This window comes from Rhipicephalus sanguineus, chromosome 2 (assembly GCF_013339695.2).
Source record: "Rhipicephalus sanguineus isolate Rsan-2018 chromosome 2, BIME_Rsan_1.4, whole genome shotgun sequence".
Taxonomy (NCBI): Eukaryota; Metazoa; Arthropoda; class Arachnida; order Ixodida; family Ixodidae; genus Rhipicephalus; species Rhipicephalus sanguineus.
In genome coordinates this window covers 224,034,162-224,050,818 of record NC_051177.1, presented here as the reverse complement: position 1 = coordinate 224,050,818, position 16,657 = coordinate 224,034,162, and the positions used below count along the sequence as shown (strand labels likewise).

The following is a 16,657-nucleotide window of genomic DNA, read 5'->3' as shown; positions in this document are numbered from 1 at the left end:
AGCCGCGACGGCAGACGAGCCGGCGGCGCCCGCGACGGAAGACGAGCCGGCGGCGCCCGCGACGGCAGACGAGCCCTCGGCAGCAGACGAACCCGCAGCAGCAAACGATCCCGCACCATGGCCAGTTGGAACTGTTTCCCAGCCGATAACAACCGGCTACACATGTGACGGAGACCACCCTCCCGCGCCAATCAGCTGTGATGCGTCCAACGCACGATTGTTGGCGTTGCGTCGACCACTGCATTTAAACCACCCTCACCACCGGCAACACCAACGCATCCCTCTGCTTGGCTCGTTGCCGCGAGCCACGCACAATCATCGTGGTCCTCGCCCGCTGCATGGTTCGCAGTGCCGTCCACCGGAACTGGTGGAACTCCTTACGCCTCCTGGACTTCTACAAGCCCTGAGGGCTCTCCACTCCGCAGGGGGGTGATGTGGCGACACAATCTGCACAGCCACCACGCAGCCTACACCTCGCTATAATTTCGCTCGGCGTGACACGGCTGCACGATGCGCACCACAATCCGATAAGCCACAGCGCCGAGCAGAATCATCCGAGGCATACGTCACCGGCGGCGCATACAAAACTCGGCTGCAAGCTACCAAGATCCACCTTGTTTATCCAACAGCGAGCGCAGCATCGGCATGTTCGCCCCGCTGCTACTAACACGTTAATAAACGCTGTTATGTTTCATGTTGGGATGCTACGTTCCTTTGGCAGCATCCCACAAGACGAAAAACCTCATTGAGAAACGTCAAGATATGAAAGCCTCAAATGCAACAGACAAAATAGAGCTGGCGGAGCTTTCGAAGTTAATCAATAGGCGTAAAGTAGCTGACATAAGAAAGGACAATATGGAGAGAATTGAGCATGCTCTAAAGAACGGAAGAAGCCTCAAAGCTATGAAGACAAAACTGTCCATAGGCAAAAATCAGATGTATGCATTAAGGGACAAGGAAGGCAAGGTCACAAATAATATGGATAGAATAGTTGAGGTAGCGGAAGAGTTCTACAGAGATCTGTACAGCAGCTGAGACAGTCAGGATGACAACGTAAGAAGCAATAATAGCGCAGAGGAATCTGACATCCCACCAGTATTGACAGGAGAAGTAAAGAAAGCCCTAAAGGGAATGCAAAGAGGCAAAGCAGCTGGTGAGGATCAGGTAACATCAGACCTGTTGAAAGACGGTGGAGAGATTATGTTAGAAAAACTGGCCACCCTGTATACGAAGTGTCTCTCGACGGGGAGGATACCAGAATCTTGGAAGAATGCCAACATCATCTTGATCCATAAGAAAGGGGACGTCAAGGACCTGAAAAATTACAGGCCCATAAGCTTACTGTCCGTTGTCTACAAGCTATTTACAAAAGTAATTGCTAACAGAATTAATACGACATTAGAGTTCAATCAACCAAGGGACCAGGCAGGATTTCGTACAGGCTTTTCAACAACAGACCATATTCATACTATCAATCAGGTGATAGAGAAATGCGCGGAATACAACCAACCCCTATAAATAGCCTTCATAGATTACGAGCAGGCATTTGATTTGGTGGAGACATCAGCAGTCATGCAGGCACTGCGGAATCAGGGCATCGTCGAAGCCTATATTAAACATAATGGAAGAAATCTACAGTGGATCCACAGCCACTATAGTCCTCCATAAAGAAAGCGACAGAATCCCAATAAAGAAGGGCGTACGGCAGGGTGACACCATCTCTCCAATGTTATTCACCGCGTGTTTACAGAAGGTTTTCAGGGCCCTAGATTGGGAAGAATTAGGGATAAGAGTTAATGGAGAGTATCTCAGTAACCTGCGATTCACTGATGGCATCGCATTGATGAGTAACGCGGGAGACGAATTACAGCTCATGATTACTGAACTGGATACGGAAAGTAGAAGAGTAGGTCTGAAAATTAATATGCATAAAACTAGAGTAATGTGGAACAATCTTGGCAGAGAACTGCGCTTTGCGATAGGTCTTTGAGGAAATATGTCGAAAACGAAATCTTCAGCCATCTACTGAAAGAAGTGAAGACGGTGGAGCGCGTTCATCGTGCTGGCAAAAAAATAACTGATCGGGATCGTCCCGTCATACTGCGGTTTTATGACTTTGCTGAAAAGATGGCAATACTGCGCAACTGTTCAAAGTTGAAAGGTACGAACATATCGATTTCCGAGGATTTTTCACTTGCAGTCCGTGAAACACGCAGGAAATTATGGAAGTCCTCAAAATCTAACCGAGACAGCGGCGATAGGGTTGTGCTTCTTTTCGATAAGTTGAAAATAAATGACACGCTCTACGTTTGGGATAGGCACGTGGGAAAGAGGATACCTCTGCAGCCGGCGCGTTCCCAAACTGCTGGCCACGAAGGCAGTAGCTCAAGTACATGAAGCCAAGCAAACACGCCGTCGTTTTCTTTGTTGTGTTTCAATGCCAGAAGTATAGTGAAAAAAACGGACAAACTAGAGGAGATCTTGCTGGCTTTTGCACCTGATGTTTTGGTGATTACCGAGACGTGGCTTCATCCCAGTATTCATGATTCAGAAATAATATCAGAAGGCTATAGCCTACTTCGCAAGGACCGCGACCGCCGCGGAGGTGGAGTGGCTATCGCTATAAAAGATGGTTTAGCGTTCCAGGAAGAACATGGTATACTGAACCACGAGAGTCTGTGGTGCACTGTAACATTTCAAACCACACCTCTACTAATAGGTGGAGTATACAGACGACCTGGAGCACCTGAATCTTATCTTACGGAACTGCATAACTATCTCCTCGCGAAAATGCACGATCGAACGAAGCTAGTACTTGTTGGCGACTTCAACTTGGCAGGAATAGTCTGGGAAAACCTAACCGCCAGCAATAGAGAGGCAAATAGCTGCGAGCAACTTCTGGATACTATGCTAAGTTTCTCATTATCTCAATGCGTAACGCAAGCGACACGCATTCAAGGGCTTGCTTCCAACATCTTAGATCTTGCTTTAATTTCTAGCTCAATAAATGCTCAAGTTATGGTGCAAGATGGAATCTCCGACCATAAAATGGTTTTAATTGAATTCCCCAATCTTAGCCCGGCAAAAAGTGACAATGAAAATTCACATATATTTATTAAAGATTACTCCAGAGCCGCCGATGAAAGTATTATTGATTACCTAGAAATGCAGTTAGACGATTTTGACGCTGAACCTTCCGATGATGTTGACAACTTGTGGTTAAAATTCAAGGCAGCAATTTTTCACTGTGATGAAACCTACATTCCTACGAAACATAAGAGGACAAAACGAAAGACTCCTTGGATAACGCGAGAAATAATTCATATTAAACGGAAGCTGAAAAGAATGCGGAAGCGTAAATGCGATCCAGCTGTAATTACTCAGTGCTACCAAGAGTTTAAAAGCCTGTTGCGCGAAGCGAAGACCTATTTTTTTTCACACACCCTAACCAACTGACAACACAACCGAGGAAATTTTGGCGTTACCTAGCTAAGCCGGACAGTCCAATCCGAAAGATGGAAATCAACGGCATCGTTACTGAAAATACGCACGCAATAGTTAACTCGTTCAATTCCTTTTTCCAATCGGTATTCACCCAAGCATGCCCAGTCCAAGGGCCGCTTTTTGAACGTGACTCGGCCATGCCGGAAATCGAGATAACCGAACAAGGTATCTTGAACCTGCTTTTACAACTTGATGTTAAGAAATCACCGGGGCCAGATAAAATCCCAAATGCGTTTCTTAGGCGTTATGCAGAACAGCTTGCTCCTTTTTTGTTTAAAATATTTATGCTTTCACTGAAAACTGGCGCACTTCCGAGAGACTGGCTACGCGCCAGAATAATTCCGATCCATAAAAGTGGTAACAGATTTCTGGTGGACACGTATCGACCCATATCGCTGACGACCTACTGTTGTAAATTAATGGAGCACATCCTCAACAAAGCCATTGTAAATTACTTAGAATCTAACAATATGCTGTACCCGAAGCAACACGGATTCCGTAGGGGTCTCTCCACGGTAACACAGCTTGCAGAAATAGCGCATGACTTTGCTGGCATAATTGACTCCAAACTTCAGGCTGATGCAATATTCATAGACTTTGCGAAAGCCTTCGACCGTGTGCCTCATTCCAAATTAATAGCCAAGCTTGAATCTCTTGGGATTAATAGCAAAGTAATTGCGTGGATTTCGGCCTATTTAACTAATCGCTCCCAGTATGTAACTTTAAACAACGTAGACTCTGACTGCCTCGGTGTTTTTTCCGGTGTACCCCAAGGGTCTGTTTTGGGGCAAACATTATTTCTTGTTTACGTTAATGACATCTCTTCTTGTGCGGAACCAGGTGTAACATTGCGACTTTTCGCAGATGACTGCGTTATTTACACTACAATACGCGGTACCGATGACCAATTAAAACTCAATTCTACTTTACAAAACATTTCCCGATGGTGTGAGATGTGGGGAATGGAAATAAATGTGTCTAAAACCGCGTTCATAAGTCTAACCAAGAAAAAACGACCTTTGTCATTTGTGTACAATCTTAATGGCTCCAATATTAGCAAAGTTGACAAAGTAAAATATCTGGGCGTCACATTCTCGGAAGATTTAAAATGGGAACAGCACATTACCAATACATGTACCAAGGCATTTAACCCCTTCAGGGTTTTCGCCGTACATGTACGGCAGAAGCTTCCTGGTACCAAAGGGTTTTCGTCGTACATGTACGGCATAGCGTTTATTTTTAAAACGCGCGCCTTTCTCGATCATTTCTCTTGCTTGGCCTGTGCTGCCACACTTCGGGAATACGTGGAATTTTTTTCATGCGCCGATGTCTCTCCATTGTATTTTTTTTTCGCTTCCCAAAACTGCGCGCCGCGTATAGCTTGCCCATCCGAGCGCGTTCGCGGGGCAGCTGGTTTAAAGCGCGCGCCTTTTTTGATCATTTCTCTTGCTTGGCATGTGCTGCCATGCTTCGGGAATATGTGGAATTTTTTTCATGCGCCGATGTCTCTCCGTTGTTGCTTTTTTTATGCTTCGCAAAATGGCGCGCCGCGCGCCGGCTATCGCTTGCGCAACCGAGAGCGCCCGCGGCGCGGTTGGTTTCAAAAGCGCGCCTTCTCCTATTTCTCTTGCTTGCAATGTGCTGCCACGCTTCGGGATTACGTGTAATTTTTTTAATGCGCCAATGTCTCTCCGTCTTTTTTTTTGCTTTCCAAAGAGGCGCGGCGGCTTGTAGTCTCGCATCAGAACGCGCGCACGCGGTCCGGCTGGTTTCGGTTTCGTCCTTCGGGTGGTTTGCGCTTCTTGCGCCCGCAAAGCTGATGGCTGTTTGGTTTCTAATCTCTCAAAGGGTGACCGCTTGTTTCTCAAAGGGTGACCGCTTGTTACTTGCTCGTTTATTGCTCCCCGGCGCGCGATTACATCTGTTTCCGTGCGGCGCTAAATTACACAAACGACGCCGCCGCGATTGCGTGTCCTGTTTCGGGGTCTCGGAAAACTAACTACGTCTTGTTGGCGATAAGACGAAGTATTACTGTGGCTTTTTCACTCGTTTTTCTTTACGGACGGGCGCACAACCATAGGTTTCTCCCGTGCGCTCACTGACGCAGTTCGCTTACGCTATGGAAGCGCGCGCTGGTTGCGCTGCTGCCGGTGAGTTGAGCAGCGATTCTTCCGATGCGGACTATTCCCCAAGTGCCGAATCAGAATCTGATTCATTGGATTTCAGTTCGTCAGACGAGGATTTTTTGACGAGTTCAGACTCCGATGACGATCAAGGAGCGACATCTGAAACGCGTACGCGGCGAGCCATGCTTCAAAGACTATCACACGCTGAAAAGTTTCTAGTGTTAGAGCACAAACGTTTTTAACCGGAAATGTACTCTGGTGCGCTTATTTTCGCATGTCTGTGAGCTATGTTAATACAATGCAGAATTTGTATTCATAAAAAACTGTGAAGCTTTTTTTTTTTAGGATTCTGCTTGATTTTACTACGAATAAACCATATGTATGTAACAACAAAACTCATTTTTTTGTCACTTTACGGTCACGAAAAAAAATTTTAGACAATTTTTTTCTTAAATAGAATCGTCTGGAGAACTTATTTCAGCAATAAAAAAATTACACATTTTTGGACTGGATTTCGCGAAAAAATTCGACCCTCAAAGGGTTAAACAACTTGGATTTCTGCGTAGAAAATTGAGCAAAGCACCTTCAGCAGTTAAACTAACCGCCTACAAAACCCTGGTCAGGCCCATTCTAGAATACGGATGTATAGTGTGGGACCCTCATCAAAACTATCTTCGCGAAAAACTTGAAAAATTGCAGAACAGGGCCCTGAGGTTTATATACTCAAAATACTCCTGGCGCGACAGTGCAACGGACATGCGTCATCAAGCGCACCTAGCAACTCTGTCTAGCCGGCGTCATGTTGCTTCCATGAAGTTTTTTTATCTCCTTTTTCACGGTCACCTTAAAATCTGTAAAGACGACTACATTCATCCGCCTGGCCGCCGTTCTAGTAGGACGAACCATGATAAATGTATACGGCCCTTCAGTGCCCATAGCAATGTGTTTAAATATTCCTTTTTCCCTCGCGCTGTCACCGCTTGGAACGCGCTACCAGGTGAAGCTGTTAATATTACAAATATTGATGAATTTTGTTCTTTTGTGGAGCAGTTAACAGAGCCAGTATAGTTACATCTTGCTGTTCTTGTTGTTGCGATAACGAAAAACGTGTTTTGCAGTGGTGCATTGTAATCTTTTGTACATAGTATATATTGTTTCTCATGCGTAGTTTTTCAAGTGTTTCGCTGTTGTGCGTATCGTCCCTCAAAATATTGTATTTCCTGAACTTTGTATCTAATTGGTTACCTGTGATGATGTATGCCCGCTTCCTGTATGGGTCTGCAGAAGACCTACAGTATTGTTAAATAAATAAAAAAATAAATAAATAAAAAGGTGGTGAGACACTGGAAGTTGTAAAGGAGTACGTCTACTTAGGACAGGTAGTAACCGCGGAGCCGAACCATGAGAGTGAAATAACTAGAAGAATAAGGATGGGATGGGGCTCATTCGGCAAGCATTATCAAATCATGAATGGTAATCTACCACTATCCCTCAAGAGGAAGGTATATAACAGCTGCATCTTACCGGTACTTACCTACGGAGCAGAAACCTGGAGACTTACAAAGAGGGTTCAACTTAAATTGAGGATGACGCAGCGAGCGATGGAAAGGAAAATGATAGGTGTAACCTTAAGAGACAGGAAGAGAGCAGAGTGGGTCAGGGAACAAACGGGGGTTAAGGACATCATAGTTGAAATCAAGAAGAAGAAATGGATATGGGCCGGGCACGCAGCACGTCGGCAGGATAACCGGTGGTCATTAAGGGTAACTGACTGGATTCCAAGAGATGGCAAACGCATGAGGGGGAGACATAAAAATAGGTGGGTAGATGAGATTAAGAAGTTTGTAGGTATAACGTGGCAACAGAAAGCACAGGACCGGGTTGATTGGCGGAACATGGGAGTGGCCTTTGCCCTGCAGTGGGCGTTAACAGGCTGCTGCTGATGATGATGATGAGTCGAACATCTGTTGTAAGCAGATCCGTTGTGACGAGGTTATACTGTATAACAATATACTGTGAATATTCCAACTGGGTTGCAGGGGGGGTAAAAAGAGGGATACGGAGAACTGTTCTTACTACCGTATATTGCCGATTATAAGTCGACGTTTTTTTCATAAAACGACCTTCCAAAGTTCGGGGGTCGACCTATAATCGGAGTCGACCTATACGCGGAATCGTAAAGTCGACTTATCTGTGGGATCCGATGAAAGTTCGTCGTCCTCGGATTCCCTGCTATTCGACGCAGTGATAACATCAGCCGCAGAGGCAGCGGAGTCGCAGCAACTGCTATCTCCCAACGCATGCGTGCCGCTTCCGGAGCCGGATATTTTTGCGATCTACCACGACGATCGCGAAATGATAGCGAAACAACGCGAGGTTAAAGGGGCGAAACTACGGAGCGCGTTTAAAAATCATCGCCGCACGGCATTAATGTGAATTGCTTGGGAAACACGGTCTCGAAAGCAGCATTTCAAACCTTTGATAGAGGGTGAACGATGCTCTATGAAAAAAAGAGGAATTTATCTTGCAATGCGCCCTGCAGTTTTGTTTTCATACAATAGAAATAATTCGTTGACAAACCATCAGCGTTCCACAGAAAAGCTGGCAGCGCCGTGTGGGCTGGCAACAACACCTCGCGCCGAACTAAACCACATGACCAGTCACATGCGCCCACAAGCATCTTTGCGTCTTTTTGCACTCACGCCTGTTCGCCATTTCTGCATTTCGCTTCGCTTGTGAGCAGTGGTGTGCGCGATTTGTGATGCTGCCAAACGGACACCAAGATGCCGCCGCTACGCCGGCAACAGTACAGCGCTGCTTTCAAGCGGCAAGCGATCCTCTACGCAGACTCGGAAAACAACGTTGAAGCAGGGCACAAGTTGGATGTGTCAGAAAAGTGCGTGAGGGAATGGAGAAAACAAAGGACCAAAATCTTTGCATGCGCTGCTACACGCCGTTCCTCTCGCGGACCGAAGTCTGGATGATACCCTGCCGTTGAGGAGGCGGTTCGACTGCCAACCGACATGGTCCGCGCGGCGTTTTCCACATGCGGCATCTCAGTACCACCGGCACCCCTTCCAATGGCGAGCAGCAGCAGTGGCTCACACGATGGCAGTGACCGTGACTGCGTCCTTCTCTCAAGCGACGACGAGTCGTAAGCAATGTTTCACGGGCAAATAAATGTTTCTTTGCATCACTCCCTCTTCTGAAAAACTTAGTGGTGAGCTATGGCTGCAGCATGGGGCTGTGTTCGGAGTAAACTTTTTTTTCCCTAAAAGGGGTTGCAAGTTGGGGAGTCGACTTATAATCGGAGTCAACTTATAATCGGCAATATACGGTATAATGGCAATCCTTGTCCCAACAGTGCATTGCACTGGCTGTTTTAACAGGAAACCTCACCTGCTACAGGCCATAGCCGCCAAAGTGCATGCACTTATGTGCTTAGCAAAACGTTTTGTTGGGCTAGTTGGTTCATGACTTCTGAAGGAAAAAATTGTAGCGCAAAGCAACACACGGACAGACAGAGAGGACGGGATAGCGCCAGTCCCGTCCTCTCTGTCTGTCCGTGTGTTGCTTTGCGCTACAATTTTTTCCTTCAGAACTTATGTGCTGGCGGCCGGTTCAAAAGCTCCAATCCACTACCTTGGCTTGTCCATCTACTGCAGACTACCTGCAAGATAGAGCACTCCCCCAAACCACACGTGTCCCAGAGTTGTTCAATCATACCAGTTGTGAAACTGTTCTGAAATCCGGAGCTGTCAAATTTGAGGAGAATGACAACCTGACACGCCACTTGGGAGTGATGAAAGAAAGCACACCTCAACGCCACAATCGCTGCAGTCTGCACTGTCATCACAAGAGTTGCCGCAGCAAGAACTAGGAGAAGTACTTCTCAGAAAGGTTCTATTGCTGCAAAATGCAAAATGTTAGCTGCATGTGTAAACACAGTGCTCGCTTCATGAATGCGGCATCCCATGTGAGCTGTGCAACGCAGCACACAAAAGTGCCACAGTATTTTTAAGAACAGGTGGCGATACAACCAGCCGACTTGATCAGTTTTGGTCCATGGCATGTCTGGATTTTCATCGACGGAGCCTATGGGGAGTTCTGCAACTCATACGATTGAAGAACTCTGCACATCTGTCCTTTTCCCCGCCATAACTGCACGTGAAGTAGAGCGATACACATCCTTCCCAGCTCTACTTTTCCCTGGCTCACAAGGCATGATCGGATCTTTTACATGGCACAGTCCATCCGAGATCAACGGGGTGATGGGTATGTGATGTTCGAGGTGTGGAGATGGCTGGAAAGCTGTCTCCATTCTATGAATGTATGCCACACATTGGCATTCTGGGCCTTTCTTTTCAATTCCATGTAGACACTCGGAAGGAAGGTTTAATTGTCACAACTGTGGCATTGGAAAGAAAGCGGTTTATTTCACCGCAGAACACATACAAAAGTTGATTGCACCACAGCTGCTCATTGTAGTGTCCAACATATCATTAAAACCAGTATTGCTGTAAGTGGGTTCCACTGTATAAGCAGTGAAAGTTGCTGTCTAGTCCAGAGTTGATGCAAATGTTAAAGGGGGCCTGCAACATTTTTTCAGCATAGACAGAAAACACTGCCGATCGGTAGTCGAGGCTCCCGAGAACACGTGAGCGAAACAAACATTACAGCGCAGCACGTAGCCTGGAAATTACAATTAATTATTAAGGTCAGCTAGAAATCGTTCCCTCTTCTTTCTACAAATGATGCCATATACCCAAATGACTGCGCCATACACCCAAATTCACGGCCATTGGCCAATTTGAGCATCGTGAGCTGCATAGTTACAGAGGCTGGCCCGTGCCTGCGCGCGCACTCGCGATCACACTGAAAGTAAACCGCATGTTCGAAGAAAAAAAAGGACAACACCTCAAGGTCATGACGTGCGCGTGACATAACTTCTTTCCCCCCAGGCCATCTCTCCCTGCTTAGCTTCCAGAATGCTTGTCGGGACAAGAGAAGAGAGGAAGCAATTACAGCGTGCGACAAAATCTCTAACTCCGCTCGTACTTGACAGATTCAAAAAAATTTTTGTAGCAGTCGATTCATGGGGCAATAAACTCCCTTAATGAAGCCATTTCATACCTGCCAACCTCACAACATGAAAATTCGGGAGACCGCAGCGGAGGGGGGGGGGGGTCTTCTTCCATAGCGTAAATTACTGAGACTAGAGATTGAGATCAGAAAATGGTAAGGATGTTTGTTTTGAGCTGCTTGAACCGAACTTCTTTATTTGTGAAGGCATCTGGCACTTCACAGACACACGTGGTACAGTATCCGTACTTGTCACCTTTCCGCGATGTCACAAACCACGGAAACTCAGCTGTGTATGAGTCTAGAAACACTTGCAAGCACTTCTTTGATTTTGATGCCGTCATCGACCTTCTAACTGAACTCTGGAAACACGCAACCCCCACGGCAGACGGCGTAGCGTACAAAATGCGGTGGCCAAGAAGGAGACGTAAAAGTTCTGGCTAGGCTGAACGGAAACGATTGCCGCAAATGAACTGAACAGTGGCCAGAGCGGCAAGATTGCAACACTCGGCGCTGTTTCTCCCAAGCACGCCGATATCGAGAGTGCAAAGCACAATGGGGGCCGCTTACTTACCGCCAGTCTGCCGGCCACCCCTCCTTTGGAAAATTTAAATGGAATGTGCTAGACAGTCTCGCCGTCTCGTTATCGGAGCGCTCGTGCAGCGCCACGGCTCCGGCCGCCATTCACATTTGGCAATCTTTTTCCGTTGAGACCGTACCTTTTACCTCGCCTTCTTTCGGTACGGTGGCGAGCGCTTCTCGCGGCCAGCCTTCGCCCAGATGCGCAGTGCCTAGAATGTACTCAGCTGTACTCTACGATATGGTTACAATGAAATAGAAGTGTGGTGGCGAGTGCTCTTCCGCAGCACCGCCACAGCAGGAAAGGCTGACGTACGGGCATGATTTAAAAAAATAGAGAGAAAAAAACCCGCCTCTGCTGTGGTGGCCACTTCTCGGGAGATTCGAGATGACATTCGTACAATCGGGAGATTAGGTCCAAATTCGGGAGTCTCCCGGACAATTCGTGAGAGTTGGCAGGTATGCCATTTGATGGTTACTTTGTTGCAGGGCCCCTTTAATAGTGGCCGCACGGCATCTTAAGCGAACTGCCTTGCGTTCACTACACTGGCAAAGACTAGCGCACCTTGGCATCCTCCACCAGGTTGGTGATCATGACAATGGCTGGGGCCCGCTCCTGCCACACCATGGCCCAGAAGTCCGCCACCGTGTGGGCCAGGGGTCCTTGAGTGGCGATGTAGGCACGAGGCTTGCCCCCATAGCCACTCAGGTAGTTGGCATTGATGTACTCCTCCTCCACACCATGACGCAGTCGCACCCGGCTGTGTTCATCTGCACAGGTTCCCAATATCTAGTGGTCTGGTGCCTAAACAAACACTTTCATCAGCCACATACTATACTGCAGTAAACATGAGCAAGCTGTCATGCAGTCAAATCTCACACTTGTTGTTACAACAACACTGCTGTGATCAACAGTGCAGGCAGAGCTGAGAAAGTCCTCAGACTGCCTCTTGCTCGTAAGTTTAAAGATAACATGACCATAGGAAGTGAAACATGAAAAATAGTGAACTTGAACGCAAACCAGTAAGAGCAAGCGTTCCCAAGTGCTGGTGGGCCACAATTGGCACAAGCGGCCACAAGGTGTGGTGGGGGAATCAGAAGCCGCTCAAGTTCTGGAAACCAGCAATGAGGCAGCAAAATGGGCACCGTGGCACTACCAAGGCCCTACTGTCATCATCGATTGCTGGACTTGGCAGAGCCAGGCACAGTAGACTCGATAATTCAAACAACTATTAAATTGCTATGTTTTCAATGAAAAAATCCGTAAACAGGGGGTGGGTGCTCGAGCCGACGTTTCGACAAGTGGACTTGTCTTCTTCAAGGCTGGAACTTCCAGCCTTGAAGTTCCAGCCTTGAAGAAGACGAGTCCACTTGTCGAAACGTCGGCTCGAGCACCCACCCCCTGTTTACGGATTTTTTCATCGCAAGCTTCCATCTTCCACTTCCTGCCGTTTTTATGTTTTCAATGTATTTTAAAGCCACTTAATTCAAACTGCTCCACTGCATAAATTCAGTCAATTCATACTTTTTGCTTGTCTGCATCCGACTATATCTTCCGCCTCTGCCACTTCTAGCTAAACATCTACTTAGTTCATGGGTAAAAAAACAGCACAAACCAGACGATTAACACAAGGAAGAAACGGGACAGAGTGCTGACTTCAAGTAACCTCTCTGTACCGTGTCTTCCTTGTGTTAATCGTCTGGTTTGTGCTGTTTTTGTTACCCATGAACTATGCATCACTAGCCTGCCAGCAAATGTTATTAAACATCTACACCTTTATCTTACCAGCAGTTGCAAATAAAACTTAACACCCACCTACAAAGTGGACAAACTGCACGCACTAACAATCGCATGTTGACTGAGAAAGCAACGAGATGGTCTGGCCTTCGTTGATCGTGTGTCAAACTCTTCAGGCGGGGTGAGACTTTGTTTGGTCACAAAACTCGATTTTGAAATTTTGCAATCATCTGATAGAGAATATCTTTATCCTTCAGAAAATTTATCACACTTAAGTACTCCCTGTTTCAAAAATAATTTTTGGTCCTTTTTCTTTGACACGTCGACAGGAAATGTGGTTGTACTTCTACATTGTCTCTGCGTTTTTCTCAAAACAACATTTTCAGGGTTTGTGTACCTTTTTCATGGGAACTGTGCGGCACAAGGAAACAAAAATTCTTACATGTGTTAAAGGGACACTAAAAGCAAATATTAAGTCGACGTTGATTGTTGAAATAGTGGTCCAGAAACCTCGTAGTACAGTCAACGTCCGATTTTTCGGACTTCCTAGGGACCGCGAAATCGTCCGAAAAATCGGGCAGTCCAAAAAAACAAATTCATGCTTTTTTACTCCACTCAAGCAGTCAAATTGCTACAGCCACGTCCGAAAAAGCTTTAATGCCTCCCAGTACAATTATCAGGCGTTTTGGTGCGCGCCCAGGCTTTCGCAAATACATTCGGTACCTGCCGCGAACCCCGCTTAACTACGTGTCAACCGCCATTTAAAAGTTTGCATCACGTGATGGGCGCCACTGATACCAGCAAAGCGCGGGATAGATTACGGCTCTCTCGCATGGAGCATTTGGAAACGATGACGCAGAACACAAAGACTGCGGCAGAAGAGCAGACGACTCGTCCGGCTTTCCCCGATGCGTGTGCGCATGTAAACGATGCATACACACAAACGCTGCGAATCGCCGAATCTCCGCCGATACGCAGCATTTGCTGCCGTGTGAAGCCGATCCTTTATACTTGTGTGCAGCACATCACCAACTAAGCTGTACTGTTGCTGTATCGTACGCACGCATTTATCATGAAAGGGTTCGTGATGCACACTTTGTTCCTGGCCGCATACGGGCGCGTCAATGGCGAGCTGGTTTCGTCCGTGAAGGCAACGCATCTGTACGGTGCACTTAGCGGTCTTGCACAAAGAGGCAGCATGAACGGCGGCGCAGCGCGTTTGGGTTCTCGCCTATTAAATGCGTGCAGTATGCATGCAATGCGCTAGGCCACATGCACTACCGAGCAGTTAACTGAAGATGCTTATCGTAAGGGTTGTCAGCAATTAAGCCGTACTGGCGCGTTCGCCAGCTGCCACCATCACGCCTCCGTGCATTTCCGCTGCTTATCCGTAAAGACATCGCCGCACGGCACCATGACAGCGACCCATTTGAATTTCTTGTCTGCTTCACCCGATAACGCCTCGGCATTACTACAAAGCTGACTCTCGGACTCTGCTACTGTCGCAAACAGATCGACTCGCGAAACTGCTGGTTCGAACCTACGAGATGATAGATGCGGCAGAGGTGGAGGCTTCAAATAATGCCTTTCGGACCTGCAATTTGGGCAGAAAGTCCGAAATATTGGACACGGAAGACATTTTTATTTCAAAATAAGCACTTCGTTGGCATAAAAGTAGTACAGTCAACTGCCGATTTTTCGGACGCCCGATTTTCCGGACATGTTCGAAAATTCGGACGCTTTCGCGGACCGTCACCAGCGCTATAGACGTCAATGTATTAGAAGGTCCGAAATTTCAGACGCGGAAGACTTTCAGCGTCCGAAATTTCAGACCTTCCGCGTCTGAAATTTCGGACGTTCTAATACATTGACGTCTATAGCGCTGGTGACGGTCCGCGAAAGCGTCCGAATTTTCGAACATGTCCGGAAAATCGGGCGTCCGAAAAATCGGCAGTTGACTGTACTACTTTATGCCAAGGAAGTGCTTATTTTGAAATAAAATCACGTTTTAGTGGTCCGCATCGCGTTAGCGCACTTCAACTCACCCGCCTGAAAACGGTATTTCGCACGTCACTGTTGCCATGCCCAACGTTGCCCGCCTTTACTGCGTGGCGGCGTGCACCATTCGGCCATTCGGCAACATCACATGCATGCGTTATTTTGTCGAACTTTCTGTCATCGCGACTTTCACGAGTGTGCAAAACACACGTGGCAATAAGCGATACCAAAATTACCACTGAGGCGCGACCGTGTGAGCGAAGCAGGGCGCCGGGCGAAGCGCAGTTTGGCGAAAACGGAACTTTTGAACCACGCGCGCCATTCCCCATGGCAACGCCAAAGAGGTTCTTTTTTCCATGAATCAAACAGAAACAAACAAGCAGCATTTTATTACGCCTCTTGATGCACGGAAGGTTCTGTTTTTATTTCAGCTAGTTTGATTACTAGTGATTAATTGTATTCAGACTCTCCCACGTCATCGGGATCACTTCCAAAATGTCCCATTCGTGGCGCACATCGTGTGATACATTTAGCTTAATTTCTCGGTAAGTAGGGCTGTGCTGTTGATAATATTGCCATTTTAGACGTCATACATTGAGCTTTCACTCTGACATAAATTATTTGCCTTTAGTGCCCCTTTAACTAGTGGCATTTACATAACTGGAACTAGAATGCCTAGGTGCATTTGTATTTTTAAGCATAAAAAACAAACATTCATAAGTGGCAATTTTCATACGCCGACAAACGTAAAAAAAAATGTTTTTGCTGCACACTCACAATTTTAGTTCCACTTCTGTAAAGCCTTGGTTTCTACCTTTGTACAAGATTGCAGTGCTCTGCAGATAGTAGTGATCTTAGCAAAAAAAGAAGATGGCTGGCCCCTTCATCAAAGGAATCTGTACAGTATTTACAATGAACTACTGATATAACGACCAGTTTTCACGGCACTTTCGAGTTCGTTATAAATGGGTTCGACTGTATTTACAATGAACTACTGATATAACGACCAGTTTTCGCGGCACTTTCGAGTTCGTTATACAGCTCAGATCACTTATAACGTAACCGCTTACAGTGCAGTACCGGCTATAATGCGGTTTTTTCTGACTCCCGTTTACCCTCCCATAGAACTCCATGTATATGCATACCGCTTATTGTGCAGTCCCCCGAGATGAAAGACCGGTTATAATGCGGCTGCCGGAACGTTCTCAGAGATGCGAGGGAGCGAGCGTGCTTCTCAGTGGAGATGCGCCGGCGGGGGAGAGAGCGGCGACGGCGTTACGAAGGAGGAGGGGATGCGGAACGAACGAACAAGGAGCGGGGGGAGAGAAAAGAAGGGACGGCTGTGGGAGGCAGCAGCCCGGCGCGGGTGTGTGGTGCGTGAAGGGGGAGCGGTTGCGTGGCCGACGGAGAAGCCTTTGCCCCCCTTTCTTCGGCCGCTTGACATGCGCGCTCCGCTACGTACGGGCGTGCGCATCCGCATCAAGTGCGCGTTACCGCTGTTTGTGTCCGTCGGGAAAATAGTTGCTTCGTCGTAGAGCGCAGATATCGCGCGTGCAACCTCGATTCCCCCACAAGTAACAATGCTTTGAGACGCGATTGAGCTTTCGCCTTTGCCACCAACAGGCGGACT

At 47.2% G+C, this 16,657-nt stretch overlaps 1 protein-coding gene across 1 annotated transcript in view; it reads right to left on the bottom strand.

Moving 5' to 3' along the window:
• The window catches only part of LOC119384118 (receptor-type tyrosine-protein phosphatase R), a 106,361-nt gene that overhangs the window by 64,965 nt on the left and 24,739 nt on the right, over positions 1–16,657 (bottom strand). Inside the window, exon 5 of the mRNA XM_049413058.1 lies at positions 11,857–12,062. Coding sequence (XP_049269015.1) covers positions 11,857–12,062 — 206 coding nt within the window. The remainder of the gene's footprint in view (positions 1–11,856; positions 12,063–16,657) is intronic.